Below are 14,003 nucleotides of genomic sequence, written 5' to 3' on the forward strand. Positions count from 1 at the left end.
TGACTTGACTATTATACAGTATAATATTGTGCTCTGTAATATAACACATTCACTATAATGCAATAAATTCCAGACTCATCAGTATTTTTATTCTCTTTCCCAGTATTTACATATCAAGGTTAGTGTGTGTTGATGTGTGGGGGCATATTTTCACTAAAACTGCTGAGGCAGCAGATGGCCTTTAATATACTGAAATCCTACTCTCGTGGTCCATTTTAATCTTATTTATTCATTGTATTTGGACAAATATAGTATGAGGGATTGACAGTGGTGGAAGACTCAGATCCTTTACTTAACAAAATTAGCAATTGCACACTGTAAAAAAAGTCCATTACAAGTGAAAATCCTGCATTCAATTTTTTAATTTAAGTCCATAATTATTACAAGCAAACTATAAAGTAACAAAAGTATTTTTATATAATTGTATATTGTTTGATCATCATTACTGATGCATTCACATGTAAAAGAAGCAAACTTTTAATGTCATAGTTTGTCCATGTAAAACTATTTTAGTTACTTTATGAATACTACTGGGAAGCTAAACTCTTTAACATAAAGTTTAATTCCTCTTTAATTTCATCTAGTTGAAAATGATCTCATTCCACAATCCACACTGTCCAACAGTGTCATATATAAGCTTGTTTCAGGTCTTCATTGAAGCTTTGTGATGTTTACACAAGATTTCATGTTTTTTGTGGTTACACCATACCATCAAATAGAGAGATTCTAGACATCATTGTTTTGTACAAATTTTTCCCAAAATTCAGCCTGACATAGTAGGTATCATGGGAAACTTTGGGATCCCCAGTAGAACTAAAGTTCTGTGGGCTTGAACAATATTTGATAATCATATGTTGAGTATGTTAAATCTTACAGTCAGATAAATGTAGTGGACCAAAAAGTACAAGATTTCCCTCTGAATTATACTGGAGTAGAAGTAGAAGTAGCAGAAAATTGAAATACTCAAGTAAAGTTCAACAACAGTACCTCCTAGTATTATCTATGATATTGTGGAGTAGACATTTAAATGTATTTATAATTATTATTATTTATTATTAAATAATGAAGTGTCATTTCATTCATTGTCACATTTTCTCTCATTTTGTCTGGTGGCATCACTTTGTGTTTGTGTGCACAGACTCAGTTTCATGGTGATGACAGCAGCTCTGACTATTATAAGTCTGGCCAGCAGAGAGCAGCATTAGATACGGCTGTGTGGTTCTCTGTTGCCTGTGTGGACAGCTGCTGTTAATACATTAGACCTACTAAAGGACTTCTTTTGTGTTGTGTTTTGTTTCCAATAAAGCAAATGGTGCTTTATTTCATGCTGCAGGCAGGTGGCAGCCTGACCCCACAAAATATGTCTTAATTGATTTCACAAATAATTCTCAAGCTCACTTTTACACACATCAGTGCATCACTCTTTCTAGATGAGTATCATCATGGGTCCCTCTGGTGGTTTAGTTTGTTATTGCTCTGTGGTTAGAAAATTACATTTTACTTCAGCTGTCAACTATCTGAGACACACTAATGAAGACAGAATATTATTTTCATTGGTTAATGACTCCATACAAAATCGCACACAACCCAAATGAAACAAATTATTTATAATAAGCAGATATGTTAATTTGTGAAAATGGTGATCATAACGATAATGAAGATGATGATGCCTCATCTCACACGGTCATTTATTTTCTGACTTTAGATGCTTGCCTTCTTCTTTCAGACTGACTATATCGGCAGAATGTCCCATGCAACTGGAGGATTTCCCAATGGATGCCCATGCTTGCCCCCTTAAGTTTGGAAGCTGTGAGTAAACACGCCGCTAAGCAAATTCACACAGTGAGTAACAGCATTAAATGATGCAGGAAAAGGTACAGTGTAAATGTGTCATGTCTGTCACTTAGACATCAGTGACACTTGAGCACTAAAAGTGGCAAACCTTTCTTAAAACACAAAAGTTTACCAGTCAGAAAAGTAGCATGTCGTTTTGACATGGCACCAGTTTCAGAGGCTTTATCCATGCAGGGGATGCAGGGCTGGATGTACCTGAGTGTGTTTGACAGCCTCTGTCCCTCAGGTGCAGAGCTATTGTTGTGGTGGTGCAGGAGATAGCCATGTAGACACTGACACACTGCTCCTTATTAAGCCATTAATCAACATGTCAGGGCTGCTGTGCTGCATCCTTCACTGCCTCAGCTACTTAAAACAGATACACACACAGTGGAAGCGGCTAGGAGCACACACACACACACACACACACACACACACACACACACACACACACACGCACACACGCACACGCACACACACCAAACCTACATTTACCACCAAGGTAACCTTTAAAAATCCAATTCTTCACCTATATGTGCACAGATAACCACACTTGTGGCTCCTGCCCAGCCTTACCCCATGGCTTCTAAGCTAGTTAGATTACCTCACACAGCTCCAATGGTACAAAAATATCTGGGGAGCTCCTGTCACGTAAGCTTAAGATTAGCATTTAAGGTCTTCCCTGCAGCTGACGTATAGAGGGTTATCTTGGGGCTCAACCTACATCCATGGACTCAACGCTCCATGGGCTCAGAGGCAGAGCTACAGTATGCTGCATGTTTGGTGTCATGACATTTAACCACCCCCACACCTGCTTTGGTCACCTCAGTTTGAGCAACTAACTGGGACTACATCGGATTGTGTAACTGATACCAAGCTATCTGTTGTCAATTAACTCATCAGCCAGCACAGAAACACCACATCTGCTTCAATTGATTATACGGTAGTTTAAATACCTAGGTTGATGACTGAGTTATTTCAATTCCATTCAGTTTAATGCAGCACAACATTATTTGTCCCTAAAAATAATCAAAGGCTGTAATAAGCTTGAAAACTATATGTAGAATTGGTAATAAATAATTAAAAAATTGAATTTAAATATCAAAAAAACACAAAGTAATCAAACTGTACAAAAACACTGATATGCTGGAGTTTTAGAGCTTTGATAAATTGTGTAAGAGTACTATCATTACAACAGAGGTGACATAGAGAACTGCACAATATTCAACAAAAACTAACTAATGAAGTACTTTGTTGACCATTGAATCATTTTTAAAACCTGGTGTGACAGTAGAAAATACAGTCCATGTGAGGTTCTAAGCTGTAAAAGTTACGGTGGTGCAGTATATCCTGTTTGCTCCGACTCCATTAACCCTAGCTAATCCTTTGACCTAATGGACAGCACTCACCCATGAGCTCAAGGCTTTCAAAGCTACAGTAGACCTGTTCCTTTGCTGTTGTGTTAATCACCTCTCATGGACTGAACTCTACTATCAGTCTTGTTCTACCTCATGTTAGTGTAGCTAAAGCTCTAAACTGTCTGTAGCATTATACTGTATATAGTGATTGTGTCTTTGACACAGTTTAATGGAATTAAATAAAGCATACAACAGTGCTTAAGAGTGTGAAATAAACTGCTATATGAGAAATGTTATTTTCTGCACAAAGGTGTCCAGCTAGCCACATAGCTAGGTCTGAGAAATGTTCTTGTGCAGTTGTTTTTTTCACTGATTTACATTTAATTTCTGACAGTAGCTCGTTGGGTTGTAAATGACAAAAAAGGCACACATGATTAAGTGTTACTATGTTAATGTTGTCACTTGCTCCCATTTAATGTCCCTGAAACTATCCACTATGATTGTCTCTCTGCCCTATCCACCTGCACACCTATTTACTTTCTTGCCGAGATATGAAGCCACAGCCAGGAGACAATAGCTTAGTTTAGGATAAAGACTGGAAACAGTTAGTCTGGTGCTGTCCAAAGGTAAAAACCCCCCCCCAAAAAACCAAACTATAACAGCACCTTTAAACGCAATAATTAACATGTTATATCTTGTTTGTTTAGTACAAAAACCAAAGTGTAAAAAACAGAAGTTATGGTTTTATAGGGAGTAATGTGCAGGACTATTTCTTCTCATGCTAGGTAGCTTCCAGTTTTTATGCGAAGATAAGCTAAGCTAAAATAAATGTCTCCTGAATGTAGCTTCATACTTTTAGACATGAGAGTGATATACATCTTCACATCAAACTCTCAGCAGAGTATTTTTAAAAATGTTGAAATATTCCTATAAACTCACTAGCAATACTGATGAGGTCTGAACAAGAAAATGACAGCAGGAAGAGAAACTAGACAGCACACAGCAAGACTGTAGAAAACAGTAAGAAAAGAGATAGAAAAGGTAAAGAGTTGTTGAGTTAAAACCACATTCATAATTTGTTTGCTTATCATAACTATACTCTTATAGAATTTAAAACTGGTCTTCGTAAAATATATACTTTGATATTTAAGCAGAATCACAAATAAATTCTCTCTGTTTTAATAATATATTGATTGGAATTTAAAATACACTTACTACCAAATGTGTCTTATTTCTTCTGTGTATTGACAGATACTTAGGCAGTTGTAAATTTACATTTTATTTATTTATTATTCACAATTTATTTCTGTTACTGTAAAAACAGCTTAAACATCTCACAAGGTGGTCCTCTGTAGCCTATTGATTTATTTCTAGGACTGGTAAGCCTTTCTATGGCTGCTCTGACCTTAATTATATTTGGGTCATACATCATATTAAATGCTAATTTAGATGTTGTGTTCCTGCAAGTCTCTCATTCATAGCTGGAAATAATAGCTTGCATCTCACAAATGAATAGCAGAAGCCTTCCTCATGCACCTGCAAATGACCTGAAATGCAAATAGAGAGCAAAATGAGACAGAGAATTGTCTCATTGTCAGACAGTCTGTTGACTCAAGTCTAATAGCTCCCTTTTTATTTTAGATCACATTCTGCGGCTTTCTTAGATTTTTATGAGCCCACACATCTTTGCACTTAATGATGGACAGAAAAGGAAGGCGGGAGTGTAAGACATATATCATTATTTCCAACAGCTGGTGCAGAGGCAGGTTTAACTATTCACTAAGATGTCCTCTGAAATAGCCTGTGGGGGAATGGAGGGAATTACCAAAAGGGCACACAGCATGAGAAAGACTTGATATAAGGCAGGGAGCTGGAAAAAAGCTGTGTGTCTGCAGATTCACAAGTACCCACAATCACTTTGGCTTGTAAACCAATGTGCACTGACTGCCAGTAAACAAAGGATCCAATATTTTGACCAATTTGATGCGTTCATCACTCAAACTTACGGTATATGTATAGATATTATTGCTGTATTTACTGTATTACTTAAACATATGATTGACATCTTTACAGTTCTGTCCTTCTTTCATTTCACTTCAGGATCATTTGTAATGATCAATATTCTAACAATACTCTTCTAATGTGTCAGTCATCACAAGCATGCCTGTCAACTAAAGGTCACAATGACGGTAGACTTCTTTATATTAGAATCATAGTAAATAACCACAACTGCTGAGGACTGTGAGTCCTTTAGGGACTGTCCCTAAATGTCTATGACAACATCATAGGAAACAGCATATGATATTTCCAGTGTACAGTTTACTTGCAAAGAATCACTATATCAAGTAGATCACAGCATTATGTAAAGTCACTCAATACTTCTTGGAGCAGGTGGTGGGCTCATGCTTGCAAACACATAAGGGCCATGCGTGAGGCTTGAGACAGGAAGTGTGTATTCAGGCAATATTTGGGAAATATATGGATGGACAGTGAAGAAGTGCAGGATTGGTTTAAAAGTTTTGTAAAATTGCAAAGCTTGCTACTGTGATTAGCTCCTCCAACAGATAATTGTCATATATCAAACTTTAAGAATTTCTGAGTTATTAAATGAATGCAACCAAAAGGACAGACCCAAATCTCTGTTTGGCATCTTTGATCAGCTAAATGGCAGAAATATCTCAACAAAAACTCAAACTTAAACATAAACTTAAACTCAAAAAGTGCTACTCCATATTGAAAATGGTTTACAGTGTGTGGCTGGATGTGTGAATGTGAAAATAAGTAAAAAAGATTTAAACAGCCTGCTGGGCTGAAAGCATTGGAACTTCAAACTTAAACATGTCATGTTGTCAAGATACTAAACCTACATACATAACCCAAATATAACCTGGGGGTGTAAATGATATAAAACCAGCTTGTTTCATTACTTGTTCTGCAAACACTTGCAGACACATGCACTCACAGCATTACTGAGGCAGGATATGAATCAGATACTGATATACTGATACTGATATTTATTTTAATGTTTATTTAGATAGCCAGTGGCCCACCAGAGCAAAGTGAATCCATAATACGTATTCTTTAACTCTACTTTTTATTTTAACAACATTTAAAGTTTGATATACCAACATATGGGGCAGAGAACATGAGGTCTTGTGTGGTATCAATAAACATCAGAGACAGGTTGACAGGTAAAGTTCATTACAAAGGGATTTCATCATTGATGTCTAATATAAGATAGAGAAAAAAATAAAAAATACTAAAAATAAAAAATAAATCCTCATCAGTGTCTGTTTCCTGTGAGTAACAGTCCCATTTCCTTCAGTATTTTTCTAAGTTATCTTTTCCATGGAGCGTATATAATGGACAGTTCCTATGAAAAGGTCACAGTAGGGGGATTTCTCCAAAACCAGCATTTGGTGACAGTTTTTTTTTTACATGCAACCAAGAAAATCATCAGGAGTTAGACATCACCTTTACATAAGGCTTCAGGGGTAATTCTATGAGAGAAAAATGACAAGTCAACATTAAGGCCCAGGGTCCTAGATACTAAAAGTCCCAGATTTTCCCAAAAAGGTTGAATACATGGACACAACCAAAATATGTGGGCATGGTCCACTTCCATTGATCCACACTGTCTCCAGCAAAAATGCTAGGTCTTAGTTAACTTGGATTTCTGCTTTGGTGTTAAAAAGAACTGAATCAAGCTCTTCCATCCAAAAAAATCGCTCCAGGTCAGTGAGTTAGTGGTGGAACACTGAGTTTTCCAGGTATGTAACCACACCTCAGGTATTTCCACCCTCACATCTTTTTCTCAGAACTGTCTTACATCATCAGTTGAGTTTTTGTTCACTGAGGTGATAGTCCTGTATACTTTGCCTATAACCTCTTTGTTACTGTCACCCTTATAAGCATCTATGAAAATCTGAATCATTTTTGAGAAAATGTAAGGGTTGGGGCCTCTGATCTCTGATCTCCTTCAGAAAAATAATGGCAGACTTGTAAAAACCTATAAAAATCCTGTCTATTGAGTTCAAATGACTGGCATAGGATCTTGAAGCTATCAAGTTCCCTGTTTGATATAATTCTACAGAGAGCAGTAATGCCATGTTGGGTCCATTGTCTGTACCTGCGATGTGACAATGCTGGTGTGAATTGTGAATTGTAGGCTGGCCAACTTAGTACTTTTACCTCTCTATAAAGCTGGAATAATTTATCCACCCCTAGCCACATCTTAATAGAAAGACAGACACATTGATTCTGTAATTGAAATATGTCTTTCACCCTGTCGAGGCAACCCAGAACCGACTGCACTGGTATAACCACAAAGGAAAATTCTGTCTTTCCATTTAGTTTCATAGGTTGAATTACACCAAAGTACTAGTGATCTTAACTGAGCAGATAAATAATAATCCCTCAAGCACAGTAGTGCCATACCTCCCCCCTCCCTCGACAGCTGCAGGGTTGAGTATTTTACTCAAGGTCTCTTTTTGTTCCATATAAATCTAGAAATGTGTTTATCCCATTCTCTAAACTGTTTGAAAGGGACCTCTACTGGCAGAGGTGTGAATAGATACAATCACTTGGGAAGAATATTCATCTTGATTGATCTTACTCTGCTGCCTATATCAAGGGGGAGCAAGGCCCACCTGTCCATATCATTATATATTTTTTCGTTAATCTGATTATAATTTATGGCATACAGGCAGGACATATCTTTTGGTAAGTAGACCCCAAGGTACTGAATATATGCCAGTTAAAATTATACTTACTTGCCAGTTCTTGGGCAGGGGTGTAGTTAAATGTCAAGGCCTGTGTTTTGTGAATATTAAGCACTCCCATACATCTTTAAGATATTCATCAGCAAAGCTACACCTGAACCTCGCTTTTGTAGTGTCACCAATAAAGCATCTGCATACAGGCAGACTTTGTGTTCTTCTCCCCCTATAGTTATACCCTCCAAACCTCTTTCCCGTCTAACAGTTTGGGCCAGAGGTTCAATAAAGAACATCATGGTTTTAATATGATATGTAAGAGAACAAGCAGACCATGGACTCAACTAGAGAATTTTTTACAGAATCATCAAGCCCTTACATTGACCTTATAAAATAATTCTTGTCATCTAAAATGATGACAAAAATGGAAATTAGCTGTATTCTTATGGAAAAAAGGACATCAGTTTTCATAGATGTTGAGAGAAATATCCAACCTCATTCAACAATCTAGTCTGTAAATGTAACTGTTACTGTTCCTGTATCAGCATGCTTGTTTTATGTAAGAAATCCCAATGTGATTCCCATTGTTAAGTAAAACCTGCTTTACTCAGAGTAACAAAATATTCTAGTTTAACCTTACTGTTGATTTTGATAAAGCTGATTATAACACTTCAACTAATAAACATACAGGTAGAGATCCAGCTAGAATCACTCTAATGACTGCTGTCAGATTGTCCTCAGCACAGTAAAACTGTGGAGTACCTCAAGGATTCATTTTGGGCCCGGTTTCAGTCTCTGTCCACAATGTATTCCCATTTGGTCCCATAATTCACATGCAAAGGTTTTCATTGCCGAGGGTACACAGCTGCTGATGAAAGCTGCTGATATAAACAACCTTGATCCAATAAAAGACTTCCATATAATAAACAGTGGGTATTTCCTTCAACTTAATGATAAAAACAAGGGTGGTGTTGCCTACAAGATGCTGCTCCTCTTAAAAGAGTCTTCTTAGATGTTAAGCATCTACTGGTATATAACTCCAACTCTTTAATTACACTGGCTTACTTTGATTTTAGGATTTCACAACATTCTTGTAAACCAATGAAAAAAATAATTAAGCTTTTACCTCAGACCTGAGATAAAGCTCTCTTGAGTGAAGACCATTATGAAGTCATTATGATATTAAGGATTTTAGATATCTCTTATTTAATTTCACACAATCTGAAGGTGAAGTATATTTATGAACAAAATAATGTTGAGGGTGTGCTTATGTAACGCAGTTCTACAAAGACTGGTTTGAGACAATGCTTAGTGTCTTTGAGACGATAATCCACAGACTAGTTGACTGGGGTCAATCTAAATTGCTGTGAAGTCTTCTAACACCACAGTTGCTGGATTAATGCAATACTGTTAGATTGGACACTGCACTGTAGTACGATTGAGAGAGAGAGAGAGAGGGAGAGAGAGAGAGAGAGAGAGAGAGAGAGAGAGAGAGAGAGAGAGAGAGAGAGAGAGAGAGATACACACACACAGATTTAGTGCATCTACAGTAAGGGTGGGGTTTAAACTACAGTATGAGCAAGTGAGAGTGTTTTTGCATTTTGCAGGGCACGCTTGTTCTCTAAATGGACTTGTGAATGAAAGACAAGTGTGTTTGAAATACACCAGCCTATAAAAGAGGCTTCCTATCATCTACATTTCATACTCACAGTAACTTTAAAGCTAAATGGACAAACCCTGTAAGCAAACCTACAGCAGAATCCTTCAAGGCAATCTGTCAAACTATGTCAACACTCACACTTGACATCATACTATTAGTAACATCTGTGTATTGTGATACTCTCATAACTGATTACATCAACATCAGAGCCAAACACGAGCTCTTAACAGTGACACCAAGTTAATCTCTGTGTAATGAAGCAAAGTGGGTGAAAGGTCAAGTGTTGTATCACAGCCACGCCATATTTCTTAGCTAGTAGCATCTGAGAAGCCGAAGAATAGAGTGACAGCACCATGTAAACAATTTACGATCAACGGGCAGATCCTGCTACTGCTGGACAACATTTGATGAAGCATTCTGCAAGGTATTTTGGAGGTCTAAGACACCAGTTCCTGCTCTAAATTCTATATGGACACAGCAGCAAAACAGTTCTTAAAGGATAATGCTGGCATTATCTTTATCTTTTATCACCAAACCCCCTACAGAGACCAAACCCAGCAATATATGTATCCTACTAACAAGTAAAAAATTCAAAAAAATTGGATGACATATTCCTTCATCGCAATCAAAATGGATGGTGTAGTTCAGAGGAATAAAGTAGCTTGTTAGGTTCAAAAAAGAGGAAAAAAGGTTGGCAAAATAAATGAACAATGTGCAGCTTAACAGTGTGTGCATGTAAGGATTTCTGTGTTGTCAGAGTTCAGAGAGAGAAGAAAAACTGAAATGACTTGAAACATGTCTCTTGTGTAATAGCATTCATGTAACATTTAATTTATCAAACTCATCTTTACTTGAGGAAAAGTAAAAACAAAAGCTCATTGAGAACGTGAGTATAATGCACTGAATATGCACTGAGGGTGGAGGGCTGACGGGGCATTTTTAGTTTCAGCCACTGTGTAAAGGCTTGCGTGTATGCACGTGCTTTTAGGAGCCTGTTTGAAATCAAGAAATGATCCAGTGGTTTTGCTTTGATCCACCACATAAAGTTACATTACTTTAATAACATTCAGCCAGCAAATGCTTTTGTCCAAAGAGCCTCAGAATTTTTCCCTACACACATCATGAACGATTTATAGTTCTGTGTCTTCCTAAAAAGCACTTTGACATGAAGACAGTAGGGTGGAGGAATCAAACCACCAACCTGAAAATTAACAGCAGGCCCTCTCTACCACCTGAGCCACTGCTGCTCTTATATCCCATATCTGTAAATTTTTCGAGAATAGTTAAGGAAAGTGCTTTATTTATATTATAATATTTATCATGAATGGTACATTTCATTATAGGTGGCACTTGATGTACTAATTAGTAATCCACTGATCCAGATCAGTATCTGAATGACCTGATGAAACAGATCAAGTACTATCGGTAAGACGTGCAACATAGTGTAGTGCAACCCTCTAGAAGAATTTAAAAACAAGGTCCACTATTTTGACAGTGGCATATTGTCAAAAGCTGAGTGCTGAGAATGTTGATGTTTGTGAATCTCCAATTATATTTTTACACTAGCGTCTGTAACACACTAGTGTATAAAGTATGATATGAACTTCTTTGTTATGTTTTCTCTTTGTTTGGCTTTAAATCAGTTGAGTCCATAGAGATTAATGCAGCCGTATTTGACCTGCAGGTCTGTGGGGTACCTCCTGATATCACAAGCAAAACAGTTGAATTTAAAATTTAAACAAAGTCATATTTGTAACAGAGTGCTTATTGTAAAAATTGAATTTCTTGATGATGCAAAAATAAAGTTTGTACGTCTTCCTGTCTTGTGTTCTTAGATGCATATCCAGTCTCGGAGGTGGTCTACACATGGACTCAGGGAGCAGCCAAGTCAGTGGTGGTGGCAGAGGAAGGCTCGCGGCTCAATCAGTATCACCTGATAGGTCAGACGGCAGGGACAGAGGACATTTACACCAGCCGAGGTAAAGTGAAGCGAGAGTAAACTTCACCCCCTATCAGGGACAACGAGGCCTCGGATTACAGATGACCTCTTTCACAGTATTACACACAATCATCTACATCTTAGCCGGAATTCATGTAGCTCCGTCCCCTCCATTTTCTTTTATCACTCAGTTATTTCCTCCCTTACAACACCAGTCATACAGTAGCTTCAGGCGGGAGCAGGGACTTTAAGCTCCGGCTTCAACCCTATTATTCAGCTCTGCGTTATTACAGTGTGTGCCATCCAAAGATGTTGTGAGAAGAAAATGTTTTCAAATCAAGCTGGATAGAGACAATGAATGAATCACAAGGATTTGAGAATGCCTCCCACACATAGCCAGCTGTCTCTGGGGCTGCCAAGAGAAGAGAGAGAGGGGGGGGGGCAAAAATAAAAAAAAAAATCACTTATCCGTGGTCTGAGCCACTGGGTCTGTAGGGTTAATCCGTATGCAGGCCCATCAGTTGTGCTTTTACTGAGTGACGTCACAGCTCAGCGATTGGCTGCGGCAGCAGTGACACGTGGGGGGTCCGAGTGGCATCTGCTTAATTCTGTTATGTAAAGAAGTATGATAATACATTTCTGCTGCTTGTCGGTAGTAAGTTTATTACAGGGGAGGCGTTCCTATATCTGTAATGTATACAGAGATAGTTGCTTTATCCTGTATCTGCCGGGGGATGTTGGTGTTTACACTGGATAATGTAAGAGAACTAAACATTCACCACTAAGTATGCCACGGTGCTTTTTAAGCGCAGGAGAAAATCCTGCCGTGCTGCTAGTGGAAGACCCTGCCATCAAGCCTCCCCCCCCCCACCGGAAACACTCAACAAGTTCAGGTTAACAGACAAGTTGCTATATTTTTCTGTGCGTGACTCTCTCCCCACCCTGCACTGCTTAGACCAGTTTATGAAGGAAGACTCACAGAGCCCACATGGCCTTAATTAGCGCTGCTAATCTGAGGTACAAGCCCTCTTTAACAAGCCAAGAATAGCTCAGCAAATGGTAACACTGTGCTGAGATGACCTTTGACCTCACAGGTTAAGCCGAAGAGGATGAAAATATAGACCCAGGAATTGAATGGAGATGATCGGCAAACCTTTGTCATTTCATTACATTACACACACATCAGCGCTTTCAGATCAAAATCTGAAAGCGGCAAAGCTCAACAGATGGTTTAACTCTACAAGTGCGTATTGAACTGTACTCACCAGTTGACCAACATAGCTGCGTTGTTCTCTGCTATGAATGGCAGTTCCCCACAGACGCTCCAAAAACCAAACAGTAAAATCCACCACAACCGCATTTTCACGCCACGGAGATTTCCATCCACTTCCAAGCCCAAGAGGCAGTCAGATCTGAGTGGGGTTCGCCCAGTCATGCCACCACAGAGCAGGGCTGCTGGCTAGTAGTCCTCGGAGCGAAGGCAACACTGGTGCCCTTTTCATTAAGGACATGATGCTTGTTGCTGCATCGCACAAACCATCCAAACTTTCCTCCAGTCCCTCTCTCAACCCCCCTCTACCTCAGTCATCTGTGCACCTGCTTGTAATCACCGCTGATCCAGGTCTGTTTTAGTGTTCTAGCTCAGGCAAGGATGTATGTCCCCAATCAAGTGTGGCCTGGCCTGACAGAATGGGATGGACTGTCTGTTGCCCTGAGACACACACACACACACACACACACACACATACACACTCACACACATAGAAAGAGAGATAGAGACAGAGGGAGAGCGAGAGAGAGAGCGAGAGAGTTATACAGGATGCAGATTGTGACAAGGGATTAGTGAGACAGAAAAATCCGATTTTGCCAGGAGAAAGCAGCAGTCATCTGTGGATTTTCTATAGTTTATCAGACTCCATGGCTCGACAGGATTTTTGAGAAAAAAAAAATCCTTCAAATGCAATCTTCAGTTGGTTAACAGGATATGATGATTTCCCCACCAACCTGTTTTTCAATAATTTTGCTCATGGTTTCACATTTGGAGGAGTAGTCTGTCCTGGAGGTTGTAAAGTTTATTTAATCACAGTTACAGCCTCAAAGGATGGCACAACACTCACGGATTGAAGGAAATGAAAACAACGCAGCCCAAAGCATAGATTTTTAATGACAGCAAGAACAAGTCATGTTATTTTAAAAAAAATAAAGATTTTAGGAATGGTCTTGGAGAGCAATCCCCCTCCTAAACATTTTAAGATGAGAAATGATAACAAATTAAATGAACACAAACACTAACAAAGTTACCTTTGTCATCAACATCCACCACCAGTGTTCCTCTTTGGGATGAACAGTCGCAATCTAAAATGAGAAAAAGCAGGAGACAAACTCACACATCTGACATTATTCACAGTCTGTTATATAGTCCAAATGAAACTAGAGAGGGTTGTAAACCATACAGGTGGATTTACAGTGATCGTATAAGTAAAACATTATTCTTGATG

At 38.5% G+C, this 14,003-nt stretch overlaps 2 protein-coding genes across 7 annotated transcripts in view; one reads left to right on the top strand and one right to left on the bottom strand.

Moving 5' to 3' along the window:
• Positions 1-14,003, bottom strand: part of gabrb3 (gamma-aminobutyric acid type A receptor subunit beta3) — a 54,633-nt gene that overhangs the window by 36,758 nt on the left and 3,872 nt on the right. Inside the window, exons 2-3 of one of the 2 annotated variants that reach the window (XM_042416134.1) lie at positions 13,807-13,860; positions 12,771-13,216 (exon numbers count right to left, since the gene is read on the bottom strand). In XM_042416134.1, coding sequence (XP_042272068.1) covers positions 12,771-12,940 — 170 coding nt within the window. In that variant the 5' untranslated portion in view covers positions 12,941-13,216; positions 13,807-13,860. Of the gene's footprint in view, positions 1-12,770; positions 13,861-14,003 lie in introns of both variants that reach the window. The other variant, XM_042416135.1, reaches the window with a different exon arrangement.
• Positions 1-14,003, top strand: part of gabra5 (gamma-aminobutyric acid type A receptor subunit alpha5) — a 28,035-nt gene that overhangs the window by 9,711 nt on the left and 4,321 nt on the right. For all 5 annotated transcript variants that reach the window (XM_042416142.1, XM_042416138.1, XM_042416140.1 and 2 more), the window contains exons 6-7: positions 1,727-1,809; positions 11,402-11,545. In XM_042416142.1, the coding sequence (XP_042272076.1) occupies positions 1,727-1,809; positions 11,402-11,545 (227 nt within the window). The remainder of the gene's footprint in view (positions 1-1,726; positions 1,810-11,401; positions 11,546-14,003) is intronic.

The sequence above is a fragment of the Thunnus maccoyii genome, chromosome 7, assembly GCF_910596095.1.
Source record: "Thunnus maccoyii chromosome 7, fThuMac1.1, whole genome shotgun sequence".
Taxonomy (NCBI): domain Eukaryota; kingdom Metazoa; phylum Chordata; class Actinopteri; order Scombriformes; family Scombridae; genus Thunnus; species Thunnus maccoyii.